We start from the raw sequence: 22,831 nt of genomic DNA on the forward strand, positions 1-22,831 counted from the left end.
AGGTTGCTGTCCATGAAAACAAAAGCAAGACCCCAACAATGGAAAATCACCCTCCTCAGCCTCAACAGACAAATAAGACAACTTGTAAAATCCTCTAAAGGACCTCTTTGAAAACACTTAGCTAGTACAGCCAAGTATAACCATAAGGCCTTTTACAGCTACATACATAGCCTAAAAGGTAGGACCCAAGCATGTGCAGAACTAGTGACCAACAGTATCACATACACTGACCCCACAGATATAGGTTTAGTGAAAATTTCACCCTATCCCCTCCAAATCGATACCTTGCCCCAAACTCTCCCTCCCACCCTACATATCTGAAGAACAGGTCATCAAAGCTTTGTCCAAGGCAAAAAAACACAGCCTTTATGGGACCAGATGGCATCCCAGGCTGTCTTCTAAACAGGCTAAAACATGAACTAGCATCACCATTAAGTACCCTTTTCAATCATAGTCGAACCACAGGCCTTGTTCCTGTGGAATGGGGAACTGCAACAGTTATTCCCCTCCACAAAGGTGGCCTTGCATAAAAACTGGGGAATTACAGACCCATAAGCCTGACCAGCCTCATCTGTAAGGCCATGGAATGTATCATCATGGACCTCATAAATAAAGATATAGGCGACCTCCAAAACCTGGATCCTACCCAATTCAGCTTAATCAAGGGCAGTTCCTGCCTGTTAAATCTTGTGGATATTTTTCAAAAATTTAACCAGGGCCATTGATGAGGGCAAATCTGTGCTCACAGCATACCTCGACTTGGCAAAGGCTTTTGACACAATCCCATACTCAAGCATTAATGATAAACTTAGCAAACTGAATGTAAACCCCTTCAGTGTAAGATGGGCTGCAAATTGGCTCACAAACCAGACGCACACTACCAAAGTGGGTGACTCCACATCAACCAGCAGACCTGTTACCAGTGGGGGTGCCACAGGGGTCAGTGCTAGGCCCCCTACTGTTTGGTATATACTTCTCAGAAGTTCAGGTCAAAACTAAGGGGTTGTGGCTGACCATGTTTGCAGATGACTGCAAACTGGTTACAATTACTGAGTCCCCAAATGATGTCAGTATACACCAGGAGGGTCTTACACAAATCAATGACTGATGTCTTAGTCACAGTCTCAAAACGAATGCAAAGAAATGCATTATCATTCCCTTCAGCACAAACAATGTCCCTTCACACTATCAGATCAACAACAATACCATAAGTACCCACAATGTGGCAATGGACTTGGGTTTACAAGTTGACCACGACCTTAGCTTTGACTACCATGTGTCGACTGTAATAAGGAAGACTTTCTTGTAGCACACTTAATTAGTAAAGGCATCGTCTCGAGAGTAAAAGAGATTATAACCCCTCTATACTCAGCACTAATCTGGCCCATAATTGAGTATAATGCCCTATTCGGCATGTGCTGTTCAAAGCAACTGGAGAGACCTCAGAGGTTTCTAACAAAGAAGATCAAAGGACACCAGCATATGCTGTACACAGACAGACTAAAGTCCCTGTGACTTTACTCTGTATCATATAGGTTTCTTAGGGGAGACTTATGCCTGGCTTGCAGAGCAATGTCAGACCCAATCCTAATGAACTTGCTGAATATATGTAAATCAAATGGAACTAGGGACACCCATTCCAGGGACCTAAATATGGTCTGCGAATTACATAGGACATAGTGGAAGGACAGATTTATCTCCCAGCAACTGTCACATCTTTGGAATAGGCTACCTATTCATGTGAAACAGAGCACTTCTATGACACTGTCCAAAAGGAACCTAGAGAAGAGGATGGGGCACCATAAATTCTTACCAGGAATAGTGCCCACAACCCTCCTGGACATGGGCAGTCATTACTAAATGCAATCTTGGGTATTAACTTACATTTCTATAGCAATGCATTGTAATGAAACAGCTAGGCTTAAAATGACCACTGAGTCAATAGCCTAGTAATCTCCTATGATGCTATGATAAAAGAGGAATTTGTTAAATGTTATGCATCTCTGTAATGTGACACACATCTGGCCACCTCTGCCCACAGATTAGTGATAATCACATTACACTGCAAGGTGCCCAGATGCGGCAAGACTTTTTGTGTCACAATTACTGAGGATGAGGTGCAAAGCACCCCCAGGAAGTACCCAAAAGGCAAATCACCCCACCATAATGGATGTAGAGAACCCTGTCATGCCTCAGCAGATCCTCTACTTCCAACTATAAGAGCCCCCTGACATTCATAGCAATCAATGGGTCCAGTTAATTACTCTTCCTTAAACTGTGTAAAGATTCTTCAAAGGTATACAGTTACAGAACTCTGTCCCTCATTAATGGACACTTAAAAGTATATGCCAAAACACTGACCAGTCAGATTGCACTCAAATTGCTTATTTTTATTTTACCTAGGAAACTTATCCAAGCCAGACTCATGCTAGGCAAACTCAGCTTTTTGCAGATTACTGTCTTATCTTAAGAAGTAATCCCAACCAAGGCATTCCTGTGATTGCAAATATGTCTTCTATTTTTATGGATATAGACGGACTTAAGGTTAACGTTAGTAAAACAAAGCTATTCTGGCTAATCAAGCTCATATAGAGTTACAAGTACAATCTGTAAATTTCCCTTACTCCTGGCAAAAGTCCCCTCCCAAAGTTTGGGTGTACTTACACTGTAACCAACTTACCATAGTTAATAACATCAGACTCATCACGATCCAAGCCTGGAAGAAACTGGGGTAATCTCTCCTATAAAGAAACTGCACTGCAAAAATGTTTGCTTCTTCATTTTTGCTATTTATATTCCTCTATATCTCAGTGTCCTCAACTAATAAGTCACTCAAAAATTGCTCAGCTGTTGGGTCAGTTTACATGGCAGGCTAAAGGGAGGAGGATACCTCTTTCTACCAACACATATCCTGCATCTCAAGTAGGCTTTGGTATACCATATTGGGTAATCTACATGTCTGCGCACGTGCTACAGCAGCTGTTCAGGTGACACAATGGACACCTTGCAGCACGAGCAGTAATGCAGGGAAAAGGTGTTACACCATCACAATGGAGACCTTCCAGCATGAGCAGTAATGCAGGGGAAAGGTGTTACTCTGTCACAATGGAGGCCTTTCAGCATGAGCAGTAATTCAGGGAAAAGGTGTTACACCATCACAATGGAGACCTTCCAGCATGAGCAGTAATGCAGGGGAAAGGTGTTACACTGTCACAATGGAGGCCTTTCAGCACGAGCAGTAATGCAGGGAAAAGATGTTACACCATCACAATGGAGACCTTTCAGCAGCAGCAGTAATGCAGGGGAAAGGTGATACACCATCACAATGGAGACCTTTCTGCAGGAGCAGTAATGCAGGGGAAAGGTGTTACACCATCACAATGGAGACCTTTCTGCAGGAGCAGTAATGCAGGAGAAAGGTGTTACACCATCACAATGGAGACCTTTCAGCAGGAGCAGTAATGCAGGGGAAAGTATTACATCGTCACAATGGAGACCTTTCAGCAGGCGCAGTAATGCAGGGGAAAGGTGTTATACCATCACAATGGAGACCTTTCAGTATGAGCAGTAATGCAGGGGAAAGGTGTTACACTATCACAATGGAGACATTTCAGCATGAGCAGTAATGCAGGGGAAAGGTATTACAGTGTCACAATGGACCTTTCTGCAGTAGCAGTAATGCAGGGGAAAAGTCTTACACCATCACAATGAAGACCTTGCAGCATGAGCAGCAATGCACAGGAAAGGTGTTACACTGTCACAATGGAGACCTTTGAGCATGAGCAGTAATGCAGGGGGAAGGTGTTACAATGTCACAATGGAGATCTTTCAGCAGGAACAGTAATGCAGGGGGAAAGTGTTACATCATCACAATGGAGACCTTGCAACATAAGCAGTAATACAGGGGAAAGGTGTTACACTGTCACAATGGAGACCTTTCAGCATGAGCAGTAATGCAGGGGAAAGGTGTTACATTGTCACAATAGATACCTTTCTACAGGAGCAGTAATGCAGGGGAAAGGTGTTACACTGTCACAATGAAGACCTTGCAGCATGAGCAGTAATGCAAGGGAAAGCTGTTACACCATCACAATGGAGTCCTTGCAGCATGAGCAGTAATGCAGGGGAAAGGTGTTACGCCGTTACAATGGAGACCTTGCAGCATAAGCAGTACTGCAAGGGAAAGGTGTTACACTGTCACAATGAAGACCTTGTCGCAGGAGCAGTAATGCAGGGGAAAGGTGTTACACCATCACAATGGAGACCTTGCCACATGAGTAGTAATGCAGGGGAAAGGTGTTACACCGTCACAATGCAGACCTTGCAGCATGAGTAGTAATGCAGGGGAAAGGTGTTAGACCATCACAATGGAGACCTTTCAGCATGAGCAGTAATGCAGGGGAAAGGTGTTACACTGTCACAATGGAGTCCTTGCAGCATGAGCAGTAATGCAGGGGAAAGGTATTACACTGTCACAATGGAGTCCTTGCAGCATGAGCAGTAATGCAGGGGAAAGGTGTTACACCATCACAATGGAGACCTTGCAGCATGAGCAGTAATGCAGGGGAAAGGTGTTACACTGTCACAATGGAGATCTTGCAGCATGAGCAGTAATGCAGGGGAAAGGTGTTACACTGTCACAATGGAGACCTTGCAGCATGAGCAGTAATGCAGGGGAAAGGTGTTACACTGTCACAATGGAGATCTTGCAGCATGAGCAGTAATGCAGGGGAAAGGTGTTACACTGTCACAATGGAGACCTTGCAGCATGAGCAGTAATGCAGGGGAAAGGTGTTACAATGTCACAATGGAGACCTTGCAGCATGAGTAGCAATGCAGGGGAAAGGTGTTACACCATTAGACTCATTGGGGCGTTAGGTTAGGTCATATTGTTCCCTAGTCATCTTAGCAAGTGATACTCTCTAAATATTTTCTCCCAAAAAATATGGGAATCAGCACTTCCAGTTTGAGGCTGTCCATGGTTTAAGGGCATGGAAAGGCAGAGAACGGGAGGGCATAGGTATATGACATTTTTCTGAACTAACACAGTCAATGGATAATCAGACAGTGTTATGCTCCTACCAGCATTTGTCACATGGTGGCTTGGGAAGAACTCCTTCTGGTAGTATATGAGGTCCTATTACATGATGGGCAAGATCCCCATTATGTGATGGAGTCCCTCCCCCATTTTCTCTTGATGCTCATTTGGGTCTACTCATTACATGCCTGAGAAGGCCTCTGATGATTTGATTTTGGTAAAGTGGGATATCACAGACATAACAGGCAGCATAATAAGTTTCTTGAGTAAAATGGAAGGTAATGAAATGTCAAGTTCTGTGCACTCCTTTATTTTGCTTTTCAGAAGGTTAAGAAAGTATCATTTTTTTTTGTCTATAAGGAATGCTAGACCCCAGAATATAGCTTTTTGAAAGGGGCTGCTATCTTGATTCTCTGCACATGGTACCAATCTATAAATGTGTCCTAATGCATACCTTTCATCTTTGGCCCACAGTTTTCCCCTTATGGTAGTCTGCTACTGACCTGAATAATTTCACACTAGAAGTTCAGGTTCTGCAGGTCACTGAGATATTCCTTGCTACACACGCTACCTCTTGGGGTTGCCACTGGAAAAAAAAAACTAGCCAAGCTCTGCATGCTTCATGCATCCTCACTTGTAAGACCATACATTGCACCCATGCTGGATACTTATGTTATCTAAGAAAATAAATTTATGTGACTTCTTATGTGGAAGACACCCCAGAACGTCTGCAATGTTGGAATGTTTTCATGTTACAATGTCTTAGCTGGATCAATGTCTACCAAATTGTAGGCTGCTGTGAACCTTCTTATTAAAGATATGTATCATTTTTATAAATATTAACAAAATTCATAAACACAGTGAGAGAATCGTGATAGTCTTTGAGTAAACTGTTTGCATTAACCTTATATCTATCAAAGTTTTGGATCTGTGTTGCTTCAGCTTTAATACAGTGTAATATCCATTCCTTTACTGCTGTCTTCTGTGGTGTTGTCATGTGATGTTTACCATTAACTCATTGTTTATGGTAGTAATAATACAGGCTTTGTTAAAGAAACACTTTGATGAGCACCTGCTAGCAAAAGTTAAGAACTGTTTAAACAATGTAAATCACTTACTATTTTCAGGTAGATGAAGTTGCAAATTATTCTGGTAGCATCTGTTCTGAAGTACTTTCTGTATTCCTTGCGGACCTAGCAACAAACAGACCATCATGTGAAATATTGTGAAAACTAAATTTTTAACCACTTTAACCAAACCAGTCAAGCAGCTTTTATATGGTTTATGATTTATAACTGGAATCCTTGTAGGAACGTAAACATCTCACCACTACCACCACCAAAAACAACACAAGTATATATAAATAAATAAGTCCAATGACTACATGAGTGACAATCCATAACAACGGTTGGGTTAGGGAATTAACAAACCCTCAAGTGAGATAAAACAACTATTATTTAACTGTCCTTTCAGGAAAATGTTTTACATTCTTGGATGAAACAAACTGCAACAAAATTACTTGCGTTTCAATTAACAAGTAAAGTGAGATGTTATTATTATAAATATTTCTGTCAAAATGATGACACACTGAACTCTAGTATCAAGCAATACTGCTGCTCACAATAAGAAATCTGCTGTCTTATATACCATGCGTATTCAATATGGATGAATTGTTTTACATAATGAAGGAGTAGATTTTCAGACTTCTTAATGATACTAAAAATCTACCATTCCTTCTTCTAGGACTCTATATATATATATATATATATATCTATATCTATATATATCTATATCTATATATATATATATATATATATATATATATATATATATTGTTTTCTTTTAAACAAAATTAGTAAGTTATCTAAACCACATTAGGTGCATGCAATATGTACTAATGATGGATAGTGCTTATTAAATCTAAAACCAATTCCTCAAAAACCAATAGGTTGGGCATACCAAATGAATGGACATTTCACTCATGCCTGCCAAGCAGAGATAAGCCCTGCACCTCCTCCTCTGTTATAACTAATATGGAGGCTAGCAAACCTCAGGGCATATAATAACACAAAAATATTGAAAGTTCCATTTGATGATCTGGTCCCTATTCAATGGTCTTCGAGAAATATATCAGTTAACAAATAAACAGATACTATGCCTGTTGCTTGCAAGTAACATGACATTACTGTATATGCCTGGCAGTTCAGCACAGAGAGTTAAGGCTGTCTGCTAACAAGCTTTATCCTGTTGTGATGGACTTGATTCCTTCTGTCTCCAGTTTTGTAATATGTGACTCAGCAAGTCCATAAACCAGACAATGTTCCTGGACCTCCAGTGAAAAATGGACCTCAACCCAGTTAGCACAATAAATAAAAATGTTAAGAGTTTTAATTAGTTAACCCCCAAGCTCGAACTACTGGCCTGCAGCGCTCTTTAACTGAAACGGGCAACCTTGGGATCGGTGTTATTTTCAAAAGACACAGACATTCTCTCTTAAATTACTTTTCCCTGGATCGCCCCAAGCTCAAACTACTGGCCTGCGATGCTGTTTAACTAAACCAGGCAGCCTTGGAATTGGTGTTATTTTTAACAGATACAGAAAGTATGTTTTATCCTCTGGACAAAATTGTTAATTGCTAGCCCATGTTTAATTTTATTTTTTAATTAAAGCACTCCAGTGTGGACTTTATCTGCCCCCCCTGTGCTTTCTAAAAGCAGTCTCCTTTTGTATGCTGTTTAATTATTTGAAAGCCCTGCCTGCTTTTCTACTCTTACTAAACTCTTTCTCTTATAAATTCTGGTCTTTCTAAATCCTACACATTCATTGGTAAAAGTGGTTTATTTTATTTTGATAAGGAAAAGTATACAAAACAAGCAAGTAAGTCAAGGTACCTACAGCTGTAAAATCAGGGTCAGCCTGCTCTGTTTGCCTGGCTGCGCTAGTGCTCACCTATAAAACTACTTCTTTTATCTAGGGATAGAGCCTGGAAAGTCTGGCGGAGTAACAAGACACTGACAAATGAATCTAACTTTAAACAACTCAGGAACCAAGCCAAAAAAATATTCATCAATGAAAAAAAAAATATTTCTCAAAACAACTATCCACCCATAAGAACAACCCCAAGAATTTTTGGAAATCTTTATCCTCTCTCCGCAATCCTGGAACCACTCAAAATCCATCTCCATCCCCTGACATAATGCCGCAACATACAGCCCACACTTTCAACTCCCACTTTATTGATACCATCCTTAAACTCATTCCTGAATCCCCTACAAACTCAGATCCATACACCACCAATAATACAAACATCGGGCAACCAACCATACAAACTTCTTCCAATCATCTTGTATCCCAGGAAACTACCTCTAAAACAATACCAGAAACCCATAGTTTCTCCCTAAAATCTGTTCCCACCTCTCTAATTCTAAAACTTAAAAAAAAACGAAACCCTGTTCCCTACCTGCTGACAACCTCCCCCAGAACACTTGAAAATCCCTGCTGATGCAATAGCATACCCATCAGAATTCTAATAAACCAATCCATCTCTGAAGGAGCCATCCCACAAATCTGTGGAAAAATTCCATTATAACTCCATTCCATAAAGTCGGTAATACAAATGACCGCATTAACTAAAGACTGATCTCTATTCTTTAAAGAAGCAGCAAAATAAATTTCTATAAACACAGAACACACATTTAAATTAAGTAATTGATGTAAGTCTTATATATAAGGGGTGTGTTCTTTTGTATTTTTGTACTCCGAGAAGGCTGTGGCCGAAGAGCTAGAGATTGGTTTTAAATAAATATGTTCTGTGTTTACAGAAGTTTATTTTGCTGCTTCTTTCAACTGGCAGAGTGGTATTTTTGCTTATAATTTTAAACTGTGGTATCGGTGATCTCTATTCTTTCCCCTCTCTCCAAATATTAGAAATGTGTATATATAGTCAACTACTCAACCACCTCATAAACAACAACCTCCTTGCCGCAACACAGCATGGTTTTCGCCCATTCCATAGCACCACCACTACCCTCCTCTCCTTCACAGATACCGTGAACAAGGCTTTAGATGCAGGTCTAATAACTCAGTAGTCCTACTGGACTTATCCAAGGCAATTGATACAGTGTCACATACCAAAGTATTTCAACAACTGTCATAAATAGGCTCCTCCCTACATACACTGTCCTGGTTTGCTAACTACTTACACAACAGACAACAATCAGTGAAATTGTAGAGCAAACAATCTACCTATCTGTTAAATAAAATAGGAGTACCCCAAGGGTCCATCCTTGGACTCCTGCTGTTTAATATTTTCATAAACAATTTACAACTAGTGTCCCCATAAACCACACTTGTCCAATATGCAGATTACTAATCCTAACCTCCTCCAAAAACTTTCCATACCTCCTAAAAATAATCCAAAAAGCATTTGAATCCATAGAAACCTGGCTTAATGACTCCCAATTACTTCTAAATGCCAAAAAAAAAATACTTATTTTCTCCACCAAATCAACCCCACAATACTTTAAAATTTACTCCCAAGATAAAATGGAAATTTAGGTTGTTCATTCTGCAGAACTACTTGGTATAACAATTGATGATAAACTCTCCTATGAGCAACGCATTCTTAACACTATAAAAATAACTCACTAGGTAAACTCTACAGGCATCAAAAGTATATGGATGGACTCAAAAAAACCAAGCTGGCCAAGTCTATACTACTTCTCTTCCTCGTTTACAGTACTCCTGACTTCACAAACCTTCACTCCTCCCTCTTTAATAAATTACAATGCTGCTATTACAAAATTGCTAAATTTGCCTCCAGTTTGCAACACCATACCCATCACTGCCAAGCTATCAAAATGCTTAATGGGTATGAATTCTCCCAATGCCTCAGTTACAACCCCCTAACTCTGTCTCACAAGCTATTATATAACCCAGAGAAATGTCCTGCTCTACTGTCAACCTTTCAAACTTATACCCCCTCTAGAAATCTATGGTCCACAAATATACAACTTCTGATCATATCAAAACCAAATAAAATAGCAAGACAAAGCCTATACTCCTATTCCACAGCTAAATTATGGGATACTCTGCCAACATCTATTACTTGTTAGATTCCCTTAATGCTTTTAAACCCTCACTAAAACGCTACTATCTTAAAAACCTTACACGTCCTTGATCCCTTAATACCAGACTCCCATAATCCTCTCCTTATTACTCCCTCTCTCCAAAGCTATAACTAACAACTAACGACCAATTCACTTACTATTTCTCCATAACTCATTCCCTGGTTAAAAAATGTATGTATATATATATATATATATATATATATATATATATATATATATATATATATATATATAGTGAGTGGGCAATAGCGTATATCTCAATTGTTAAGGCAGTGTAATTTCTTTTTTCTGCAAAATGTCATTGCCTTCACCTCTATGTTAAATAGAATGTGCTACAGTATTTGTAAAAAAGTTTGCTATGATGTGATAATTATTGGCTATATTTTTTTATATAGTTTAAATTCTTTATTTTCTAAAATTGTATTATTATTTTACTCATTGTGGAGCTTTTCTCTCCAGGCCTCAAGTGAAAATGGATTTCTGAACCAGTGGACTTTCCCAGTCAGCAAATGTCAATAAATAAATAAATACATTTAGTTTTTTAATTTTACTGTGTATTTTATACTTTCTAATTTATTATTTAACAGTTCTTGCATCATAGATCTACCTGCCTTCAATGAGAGTTCATACTGCAGCTTTCTCATACCAGTAAGACAGAGATAATGAGTCTCTGATCATCATTCACTTCTGTTTCCTATCTATGACACCAGTGACGTTAGTCCAGTTAGCAGACTGGATTCCAGATAGCCAGTGTGAGCGTATGCTGGGGGCAGGGTTGCCAAGGACCAAATGGTATTCCATAAGCTCTCATCTTCTCAGATGGATGCTGTAAGACTCCTCTCTGACTACAACCTCGGACCTGTCTGACTACAACCTCTGGTGGAGTCCGGAGTTCTAGCCCTAGCACAGCAGCATATGTGGGGGTGGGGCACAGAAGGCCATATACACTCATAGAAGCATCAAACACAAATCAGATTCAAATCACTGCCTGATACATGTGCGAAAATGAGGAAGGCAGGTTAGGGGAAAAAGCCTTTGCTGTCGTCAGGCTTTCCTGTCGTCAGGCTGGTGCAGGTGCATATCAAGGATGGGATGAAGGTGGCAGTCATCTAGAGTGCAAAGTGTTATAGGGCATGATAGGCAGATATTTTTTTCAAAGCTCCACATAAATATGAGGGCAGACTGTAGAACAAGAGGGCATTAGAACATGGTATGCTCCTTCTTAGGATGGAAGAAGCTTACTAGCTCAGAGAACATACTTTCTATTTTTTGGTTTATATATTTTTTAGCTGTTGTGTAGAGTGCGAGGGCATTAGAGAACTGGCACTCCTCCTTAAGAGAGAAGGAAGGAGTGTCAAACCAGAGTGTAAAAATGTCAAAGTACCTGTATGTACGGACTACCGCACCCTTCCTTGCTTTTATCCATATGAGCTATAGCTTGTGTCCACTGCAAACCAGGGAAAATAAAACTTCCCGATGAGAGAAGAGAGCAATTGAAAGTCACAGTCCTCTCCTTGGCACTCTGACATCCCGTTCAATAGTGAGATGCAAGTCGCCAACATTGCAGTTGTGAACTGTCCCTCTACACTAGCAGGCCTTTTCACTATTTTATTTATAACATGGATGCTAGAAATTATGCAGTCTGAATGGATTTTAGTATGTTAGTATCTTTATGTTACATTATTTACTAACATACATGAAGAGTTTGATGTTTTTAGTTTAGATTATATTTTTCACTATAACAAGCACAAAATGAAGATAGAGATATGTGTGTGTGTGTGTGTGTGTGTGTGTGTGTGTGTGTGTGTGTGTGTGTGTGTGTGTGCGTGCGTGCGTGTGCGTGTGTGTGCGTGTGTGTGCGTGTGTGTGTGTGTGTGTGTGTGTGTGTGTGTGTGTGTGTGTGTGTGTGTGTGTGTGTGTGTATGCACGGTGAATGATTTCACCTGAAAAATCCATGTAATTGTAATTATACCCATTAATATACTTAAGAAACACACTGGCTAAACAGATGCTTACACAGTTTCCAGGTTACTTATGAAACTGCTCCTTTTAATCTGTTTTTGTCTGTTTAAAGATGCAAAATGTTTTTTCATGGAATCATTGCCTTCAGATGCCTATTCATCATTTAGATGAGGGTTTGATTAACTAACAGTCAGTATAGATTGGAGAATTGACTGACAAATATGAAAATGCAGATACAGTATTTTAATAACTATGAAACAAGTGTAATAATAATTATGGACATCATTGAAAGTTTCAGTTTACATGAGTAACAGAGTGAAGAGGACAAGAACATTTAATTTGCTTGTTATGTTTCTTATTCAGCTTGGCTAATCAATAAAGCAGGACAGAGCATGTGTGTTTCAGCCTTGCCCATGATGTATAGTATAATATAATTACCATACTTACTACTCTAGAGTGCCAGATGATTTATTTAGGTCTGTTTCCTATGTGCAATCTAGAGACAATGATGCTATTTTGTCAAAGAGTGTGTGTGTGTGTGTGTGTGTGTGTGTGTGTGTGTGTGTGTGTGTGTGTGTGTGTGTGTGTGTGTGTGTGTGAGTGCACTTGCTCACGTGTTTGTATATGTGTGTGCATGTGTATATGCATGTGTATATGTGACTGTTTGTGCCTGTGTGCATATACACTCATGCACATGTGTGTGTATGCGTGCCTATAGCACCTCAGTAACCACTGGACATCTTGAATTTGCATAGCTGTTATATGCTACCAACTTAGGGCTGAGCTACAGGTCAGTAGGAGTAAATTTAGGGCTGTATAAGAAGGAACTCGAGTCTTGGACTAATCATCAGCTCTAATTCATGAAGCACAGTATAAGTAACTTTGGTAGAGGTAATGGGATGTTGGTTTGCACGTAGGGGTGGATTCAAAGGAAGCAGGTGTCATTGTCCACTGCACAAGGTGGTAGTAATGCAACACCTGAGTTACTGTTTCACATTTTTGGAAGCCATGTAGAGAAAAAGAATGTCAATCTGGTGAGGAAGATGGGCGTTAAGAAGACTGCATTATATGAGAAAGGGCAGCTGTAATATGACAAGACAGTGAAAGCACTGAGCATATTCAATTTAGAGAAATGAACGAAGGGATAACATGACATGAACTCACCATACTGTCAAAAGACTGGAAAGGTAGTATTAAACTAAAAGGAAAGAGGTATAGGAGGTGGCATGGCTAACAGATGGAAGGTGGTAGGTTTAAGTTAGATTTAAGAACAGGACACAGAAGTTTGTAGTGTAAGCTACTGAATGAAGTGACTGCATGTAGTTTAACAGACAATGTAAAGGAGCTTGGGAATTGCTGGGCTTGGGGAGGGAGAATGAAAGGGGATGAGCTCCACAGGGATTTTGTTTTACTTAGCTTTAGTAAATCAAGTAACAGCCATTTCCAAAAATAGTCTCTTTATATGTTTGACACAAACAATTTGGTCAGATTACTTGAATTTTTAATAATCATGCAATATAAAAGCAAACAAGGATATAGTTAGACATACCAAGTACATTTTTTCTCTAACCTTTCTTAGAAATGTTATTACTTAAAGAGCACAGACAGCAAATGTTGAAGGTGTGATGGGGAAGAAAGAGATGATTAGGAACAAATTCTCTGGCAGTGTAAGGAGTTGGCAGACTTTAAAAATTCCCTGAAGACTACTCTATTAGAGATACTGGGTGAATAAATTGGTGTAACTAAGGAAATTATTTTTTGAGCTATGATACAGAATTGGAATGTCCCAGACATAGTAAGGTCTTGTCGAGTCTAATTATGATGGCTGCCAAAAAAAGAAGTTATTAGCAAATGGAAATCAAAGTCTAAACCAACAGTACTAGAAGTAGTGAATATAGTAACAGAGATAAAACTGAAATTTAAATCTTTAGAAAAGGGTAGGAGCAAATCAAATAGAAAAAAAATGGGAATTGTGGAAACAACACTTGCAGAGGAGGAACAAGATTTAAAAGAAGGCAGGATATGAATGAGCTATGTAATGTTTGACTGACAATAACTGAACATATTATAAGTGATGCATAATATCTGCAGCTAAAATTATACCATTATGGATTCTGAGGTATGTTTGCAACTAAAATTATGTCAATATGGTTTGTTTTCATTTATATAAATGCATGATTTCCTATGTCATACATGATAATTTAATAAAGATGTTTCTTGTTTAAAAAAAATGCTTAAACTAGTGTTTACAGTGTAAACTGTACACTGCATGCTTGTATAATAGGAATACACATCTAAAGCAGTGGTTATACATAACAATAGTTGAAAAAAAATTGAGACTTGTCCTATGTGCATAAGAGCAACATTTTGTGAGTTCAGTATATTTTTTAAAATAATAGGTTGGTAGTGGGGATAACAACATTATATATGAGTAAAGAATACACATTTTTGGCTAAATGACGAAAAAAAATAGGTTGTGAGACTCAAAGACAGTTCATTGCATTAGCCCTAATCTATATCACATATTACTGTAACATTGTTACAACATGTAAGTAAAGACTTTTTATTTTGCATACTGGCATATTATATTGTATGCTTTCATAAAGGGATAATTATATCCCAGTCTACTGCTGACCACATACGGCCATTTAACATACTTTGTTATTTTGTTACAATTTCAATTTTATTGGAAAGATTTTATTTACAAACTACTAATTTAAAAATAATCTCGTGGAATGCTTATATTAAAACCTCCGAAAATGTTAGTACATAACATTTTTAGGCAACTCTGCATAACAGAGTACAATGTACTTTACACAAATAAAGCATTTCTCTAAAAATACATTTAACATACAGACATTAAATTATCATAATTTAAGTGTTTTTTTTTTTCAGATCAAGTTGTGATGAATGAATAACAACAACAACAAAAATGGTTTGCTGTTTCATAAAATTGAAAGGGCATTAAACGTACAATCTCCTGCTGATAAAAATTGAAGTGTATGCATCAACAGAGTTTTATTGCTATACACTGAATCCTCAAGCAGTGGACATTTTCTTACATTGTGACCCCAATATTGAATTGTGCTCATTTTACAAACAGATTAAACTGTAAAGATCACCATAGCATGTACAACAGAGAAGCAAGCACAACTCCAATATAATCCAATTACCAGCAAGTTTTATACCACACAAGTAGTGTCACTAATAACACTTTTAGATACAATACACACACGAAACAAGTAACTACCTATTGACTGTAAATGCATGCCTTGTACAGGTGACCAGCAGATGAAATGAAAGTATCATGTCAGTAAAAAGAAATTAAAATTTCTTCTGAATAAAGAAGTTATGTCTTACCATAACATTCCATCTGTGTTGTTGATCTTCGTTTATTCATTACTGATGGGTTATCGGTTCCGTCCTCGGAACTGAGTCAGCCTTATACCAAGCTCGCATCAGCCAAAGAACTCTCGCGCTAAGATCCTACCCAGAATGCTCTGCTCCCTCTTACCTCAAATCGAGTTTGCAAGTTGATAGACAAAGGTAGAGGCTACCTCTGGTCATAACAGACCTATAATAAAGGAGTATATGAGATCAACCAGGAACCTCCGGAGGGGGAAGGATGGTGGGGAGTAATGAATGAAGATCAACAACACAGATGGAACATTATGGTAAGACATAACTTCTTTATCTGATGTTGTTAATCTTTGATCATTCCTTACTGATGGGACAGAGTCCCCAGCTACCTGTAACCCTGGGTGACCCTCATGGAAGGGCATGCCTGAGCACCTGGATCCAAAAGAAGCTCTACCTCTGAAGGCCAAATCCAATTTGTAATGAAGGATAAAAGTATGAGGTTTGGACCACGTCGCAGCTGAGCAAATATTATTGAGGGAAGCCCTAACGTGGAACGCTGCTGAAGTTGCCATAGACCTTGTAGAGTGTGCTTTCACTCTGTGAGGCAAGGTGATATAGTTCTTGTTGTAGAGAAAGGTAATGCAATTTCTCAACCATGAAGCCAATGTAACTTTTGAAACAGGATGACCTAGTCTTGGTCCAGAAAAGGCCAGAAATAGTTGGTCTAATTTATGGGTAGATTTTGTTCTGCCCAGATAAAATCATACTTGCCTATGAGCATCCAGGGAGTGCAGGCAATACTCTCCCTTGTTAGAGTGGTTAGGAAAAAATACTGGGAGGTCAATAGAATGGTTGATAGACTGCCTTGACACCACTTTTGGTAAAAAGGAGGACTTAGTTCTCAGTGATACTCTATCCTTATGGAAGATAAGGTAGGGACGTTTGATGCATAAAGCTTGAAGTTCTGACAAGCGTCTGGCCAATGTGATTGCAACCAGAAACAAAGTTTTCCAAGAGAGGTACTTTAATTCACATGAAGATGCAGGTTCAAAGGGGGAACTGTTAGGGCTTGTAGAACCAAGGACAAATCCCAAGGTTGTATTGGTTCTCTAAAGGGAGGTTTTAGGTGCAGAACACCCTTCAAGAAAGTCTTACAGAGTCTATGTGACATGAGTGAAGAATCCTGGAAACCAATGTGGAAATTTGAAATGGCAGTTAAATGAACCTGAATAGTAGAGGCTGACATCACAAATTGGAAAAGATGTGAGAAGCAGTCTAAAATCACAGAAACAGGGGCTGACCAGGGGTCTAATTGTTTATTTGCTGCCCATAATGAAAACCTTTTCCATTTACTTAGATAGTTTGGTGGACAATTTATGAGATGCGATAAGAATATTGTGCACCGGGGATGAAAGGTTATCTTGCCTGGTAATCATATGAAGTGGAGAAACCAAACTGTCAGCTTCAGGGTTGTTAGATTGGGGGGAGTCAGACCCTGCAGATGGGAGATCAGTGATGGGGCTGGACTGAGGATCCATGGTCGATCTAGCAGGTGAGGCCAGAGGAAGGGGAACCAGACTTGTCAAGGCCAATATGGAGCAATGAGGATCACTTTGCTTTTCAACTGCTGTGCTTTCTTCAAAAATTGGAAGATGAGGGGAAGAGGAGGATAAGCATAAAGCAGACCCAAGGGCCAAGCATGGAGTAGAGCATCTCTTGGTGACTGTCCCTGAGGGGGGATCAGGGCAAAATAGTTGCTGCATTTGTAGTTGTTTGGGGAGGCGAGTAGGTCAGCAAGGCTGGCCCCAGTGGTTGAAAATTTTTGCCGCTATTCACAGGGTTGAAGGACCACTCGTGAGGTTGTAGAATGCACCTGCTCAACTTGTCCGCTATCACGTTGGAGCTCCCAGGAATGTGCATTGAAATTAGAAATCGGTTGGAAGCTATCATCCATTACCATATTCTCAAGGCCTCTCTGCATAATGGGTAAGATCTGGTGTGCCCTTGCTTGTTGATGTACCAGACCACTGACATGTTGTCTGATTGGATCGCAATAGTCCCTGATGGAAGGATGGAATGGAATGCTTACAATGCTACTAGCACCGCCTTCAGTTCCAGGACATTAATATGCAAAAGGGCCACTGTCTCCGACCAGGTGCCTTGGACCGAGCTTCCGTGACATAGCCCCCCACCTCATCAGGGAGGCATCCGTGGTCACCGTGGTTTTCAGTTGATGGGGGCTGAAGGGGCGAGACCATTGTTGGGGGTTTTGAGACATCCACCAGAGTAAATCTTGCTTGCATCTCTGAGTTACACTTATCTGAAAGGACAAAGGGTGTTGTAGAGAGTACCCACTGATTGAGGAGCAACCACTGGAGAAGTCTCATGTGGAACCTGGCCAGAGGAACAATGGAGATTGAGGCTGACATTGACCCCAATAGTTGGAGTATGGACTGAGCAGAAGACTTGTGGTGACAGAGCAGCGGCTGAACCTGTTGTCTTATTCTCTGAAGTCTGTGATCTGGAAGAGATGCTGTGCAATTCCTCATGTCCAACAGTAGCCCGATGAATTCTAAACACTTTGCTAGAGCTGTGTTGGACTTCTCCCAATTTATAGTGATTCTCAGGTGTTGTGCTGTGAGGAGAGTGTAGTCTAGGGTTTCTTCCAGTAGATGCTTGGTGGGGGCGGTGAGGAGCCAGTTGTCTAGGTATGGAAATGCCTGGAATCCTTGAAGTCACAGGTGAGCGATGATGACTGACATGCATTTGGTGAACACTCAGGGTGCTGTAGAGAGACCAAAGGGCAGTGCTTGAAATTGGTAGTGACTGGCTCCTATGTGGAAGCGGAGGTAACTTCTTGAATGCTTGTCCATTTTCATATGGTAATACATATCTTGAAGATCTATAGAGCACATCCAATCATCTTCTTCCAGAAGAGGAAGGATAGACTGAACCGTGACCATCCAGAATTTCAATCTTTTTACAAATTTGTTCATTGTGCTGAGATTCAGAATAGGTCTCTAGTATCCTGTCTTTTTTGGCACCAAAAAGAACCTTGAGTAAAAACTGGATCCTATCTGGTCTGGGGGGACTGTTTGGATGACTCTTTTTTGTAGCAGCTTTTGGATTTTGTGTGCTGCTGTTTCCCTTTGGGTGGAATGTCGGGTAAGTCTCTGGATGAGGTTGGACAGAGATGGAAGGGGATGCGATAGCCTCTGGAAATTATCCATTGTACCCCAGAATCGGTGGTTATGTTTCGCCAGGCAGTTGGGTACAAGGAAAAATGGCCCCTGACCGCTTCCAGAGGTGACCAGTCAGGAAACGCTTCAGGAGCACTGATAGGGTTGACCAGAGAAAGAATCTCTGGAATCCCAGTTTCGCAGACCTCTTCTGCCCCAAAAGGGGTGTCTTCCATTGGAGTTTCCCCCTCTGCCACTAGGGGAGAACTCGGCACGTGCATCATGGAAAGAGCCCTGTTATTTTCTGTGCCACATCTTCCCGCTCCTCTGATTTCCGGAGTAGAATAGTTGAGGAGTAGAGTGTCTGATACCAATGGCAGATAGGGTCTTGCCATCTTGTTCACACCTTAGCCAGCGTATCTTTAACTTTAGGGCCAAATAAAGAAGTGGTCTCGATGGGGGCATTCATAAAGGAAGCCTTAAAGGAGTCCACAAAGTCCCAAAGGTGCATCCAGGCATGTCATCTTGTGACTATACCTGCGCCTGCCACTCTAGCTGCTCCTTCTGTTGCATGCGAAATACAACAAATGGAAGAATTGGATATGGATTCTACGGTCACTATCTGAGAAGCTACGTTATCACAGACCACATCAGAAACAGCTCCTGCCATTGTTTCAGAGAGTTGGTTGATTAGCTCCCTCTGGAGTCTTGTGAAGTGTGCCAAATAGTTAAAGGACCTTACAGTGAAGGTGAATGAAGCAAACACGTGCTTCCTGAGTCTGTCTATCACCCGGATGCCTTGCTGGGCAGATGGACAGTCTGGATCTCTTCTGCCAAATCTTTCTTGATTGCAGCCGCCACCACCATGGCATCTATTGGAAGATCCTTAGACCAATGGGGATGCTCAGCTCGGGGGGATATGATCTTATCAGGCCTCCATAGTATAGCTTCCAGGGTGCCAGGAGCCTTCTATGCATGCTGGACAATGAGCTGGACAATTTCATCGGCTGGCGGGTAACCCAGGAGGTAGGGAGCTGGGCACGAAAGGCCTGCAGGAATTTGGATTAGTCTGAGGAAGGATTGGAGGACTTCCAATCACCCCTCTGTCTTAGGATCTCGAGGATGTCACCAAAGGACACCTCAGCAGAGGGTGACCATGGGGACCGTTCCCCATCATCAAAGTCCGTATCTTTGGTCAAAGACTCCTCAGTGGAGTCCATGTGCTTCTTCTTGCATGAAACCTTGTGAGGTACTTCCTCAGTGGGGAGTTCTGGAGAAGATTGCAAAGAGGGGGTCTCCTGGGGGGGAGAGACCTTTGGCCCTTGTGCCCAGTGTCTGGTGGTTGTGGCTTGTGACAGTTGCGGCACAGAGGGGGGAGAGGACTCCAACATGGGGGGTTTGCCAGTGGAGGCAAGTGCCCTCTCCATGGCCTGGAAGGCCAGACCACCCAAACAGGGATGGGAGCCCAGAACCAAGCACGACAGCCTCAAAACCGGGGTCACACCCCACTTCGATGAGCTGAACCTCAGACCAGGCATCTCAAGAGGGCAGTGGAGTGTGAGGAAGGATTCCTGGAGGGTGCCATAGAAAAAATCGGCATGGAACCAAGAATGCCCTCCCCCATGGCACAGCCACTAGCCTGAGAAGAGTCTGATGCCCAGTGCACTGAGGTCCACAAGGACGACTCCAGCACCAAAGTGAGGTCCACTATTGGGGTCGGAGGAAGGGAAGCTGCTCTCAGAGGAAGGGGCTTTGATGCTTGCATGGAAGTTGAAGGAGGAGGGTACGTTGGAGTCTGTGAAGAAATACATTCACCTGGAAGAGGGAACGTAGCTTTAGATGGTTGAGAGACAGACCCCTGGCCACAAGCAACTGGTCAAGAAGCCGCAACACATCTTGTTCAGAGAGGCTGCTGGTCAACCTCATAGAGAAACCTGAAGGCGATTCTGGCCTATCTAGAAAAGGGCTGTACTGGCTGCCAACATACGCATCCAATGAAGGAGAGAACTTGGTCCTTGCTAGTTCAAATGGTGTACAGCCCGGAACCGAGGGTGTCTGCACTGAGGAGAATGGTGTTGAGACAATCTGCACCGATGAAGGCAGTGCCATAGAAGTCGAAGGTATCTGCACCATAAAGGCAAGTGTCTGCACCAATGAGTATGGTGCCGTCGAGGAAGGTGTCTACACCAGTAGTAATGACAGTGCCAAAAGGGACTGCACCAAACAGCAGGTTGGTGCCGAAGGTGTTTGCACCATAGAGGACAGTATCATCAAACTCAGGGCTGAAGGAGACTGCACCAACGGTACAAAGAAGACTGTACCTGCAGAGACTGTGCTGGTAAAGGCTGCGATGAAACTGTCGGAGCCATAGTTGTCTGCACCAGGAACTCCAGTGCCGGTGGCAATAATGAGGACATAGCTGGAGCAAGAATCAACTGGGCCAGTGCTGAGCCTGAAGCCAAAAGGGTCACAGGTGGCAGCACCAGACTGAAAGTTTTAACCTTCTTATGAGCTTGACTCCCTACGATCGCCAGAGGGAGATGAAGTGAGTGACCTCGAGGAGAAAGAAGAAGAATGCCTCTTACGGGATTTAGCAGGAGGGGGTGAGATAGATAGCCTCACAGAAAGGAGTTTTAAGGAGGCCTTTCAAAATTAACTTGTTCTTTCTTTCATTGAGAGTCCTGGTTGAATAATTTCTACAAATCCCACATGGGGGATCCACTGAAAGGTGGAAGACATTCAAGAAATAGACACGTAAGCCATGGCCATTGGAAAGCGGTAACTTACAGCTGCAATCCTTACACTGTTTGAAACCAACACTACTTTTCTTGTCCAACATAATGATGTGGAGAAAAATGACAGTACCAAAGAGTTAAGAAGACTACCCAAAAGTGTAAGAAGAGGAAAAGGAAAGATTACCAACAATGGTGAAAAGAATTAAGAAAAAGGGTAATAAAGGGAAATAAACTATAGGGAGAGAGTCTTAGAGATATGATAGGATAGGAGTATAGAAATAGTAACTGACTTGAAAACTTATAAAGCACTAACAATATAGAAACTTTCAAAAATTATTCACTTAGCTGAGAGAAAGTGGCTTGACACGGCTGTACAGCAACACAGCAAATGAGATCTGAGGTAACAGGGAGCAGACCATTCTGGGTAGGATCTTAGCTCGAGAGTTTTTTGGCTGACGCGAGCTTGGTATAAGGCCGACACGGTTCCAAGGATGAAACCGATAACCCATCAGTAAGAAATGAACGAAGATTAACAACATCAGATATAATATTATATAATGATGAACTCCTGAAACAGCACTTTTACCCACAATGCAACCTTGTTTTCTACTGAGGAAGTCAGGAATACATTTTCCCAGGCAAATTTATAAAACCTAACAAATACATGAAAGTATGGAAAGTTAACAGATGTCTTTCTATGGGTCACCATCAGAAGTGAGGTAATAATATATTTTTTGCAAAAGCATAACTGCTGCCATTACATCTAGCAGCCTAGGATCCATTGTTTTGGTAGCGACTTTTGTGTGCAGAAGATATTTATATATAGATATATATAGATATATATATAAACATATATATATATATATATATATATAGAGAGAGAGAGAGAACAAACCCAAGAAGGAAGGAATGCAGTCTGTCGATAGATTGGTAAAACTCCACCACACGAAACAAGTAATTCCAAATGTAGAAATAGTATTTATTAACAATAAGATGTGAGCGCTTTCGCGGATGCTATATCCGCTTCATCAGACATAACCATACTGAACTCAAAGTTGCATTAAATACTCTAACAAACACTCTAAATCAATTAACTAATTAATCAATTAATTAAATCTAACAGCAATTCAAAGCTATGTATTCAAAGCTGAAAATGTCTAAAAGAATGCATGGCAAACATAAATGCTGCAGTACTAACTCATAAACACTCACAGATAAATGTAAAACATAACATCCTAAAATAAGGCATGTATACTAACTACACGCCATACATATTTATTTAAAACTACATATTAAAAACTATCTTAATTTTTTAGCCTTAAGATGAGGCTTCAAAGAATCACTGTCATTGAGGCCCCTGCCCCTATGTGCAGCTAGTCTAAAAATCCACCCAAGTTCTACTTGTTCAGTCTGATTCACAATATCAC

General features: G+C 40.8%; 1 protein-coding gene across 1 annotated transcript in view; it reads right to left on the reverse strand.

Annotated features, from left to right (window-relative positions):
• Nucleotides 1-22,831, reverse strand: part of LOC122811661 (unconventional myosin-Ib-like) — a 1,027,360-nt gene that overhangs the window by 158,982 nt on the left and 845,547 nt on the right. Inside the window, exon 23 of the mRNA XM_044083653.1 lies at nt 6,157-6,231. Coding sequence (XP_043939588.1) covers nt 6,157-6,231 — 75 coding nt within the window. The remainder of the gene's footprint in view (nt 1-6,156; nt 6,232-22,831) is intronic.

Source organism: Protopterus annectens, chromosome 9.part0 (genome assembly GCF_019279795.1).
Source record: "Protopterus annectens isolate FY-2018-M chromosome 9.part0, PAN1.0, whole genome shotgun sequence".
NCBI lineage: Eukaryota > Metazoa > Chordata > Ceratodontiformes > Protopteridae > Protopterus > Protopterus annectens.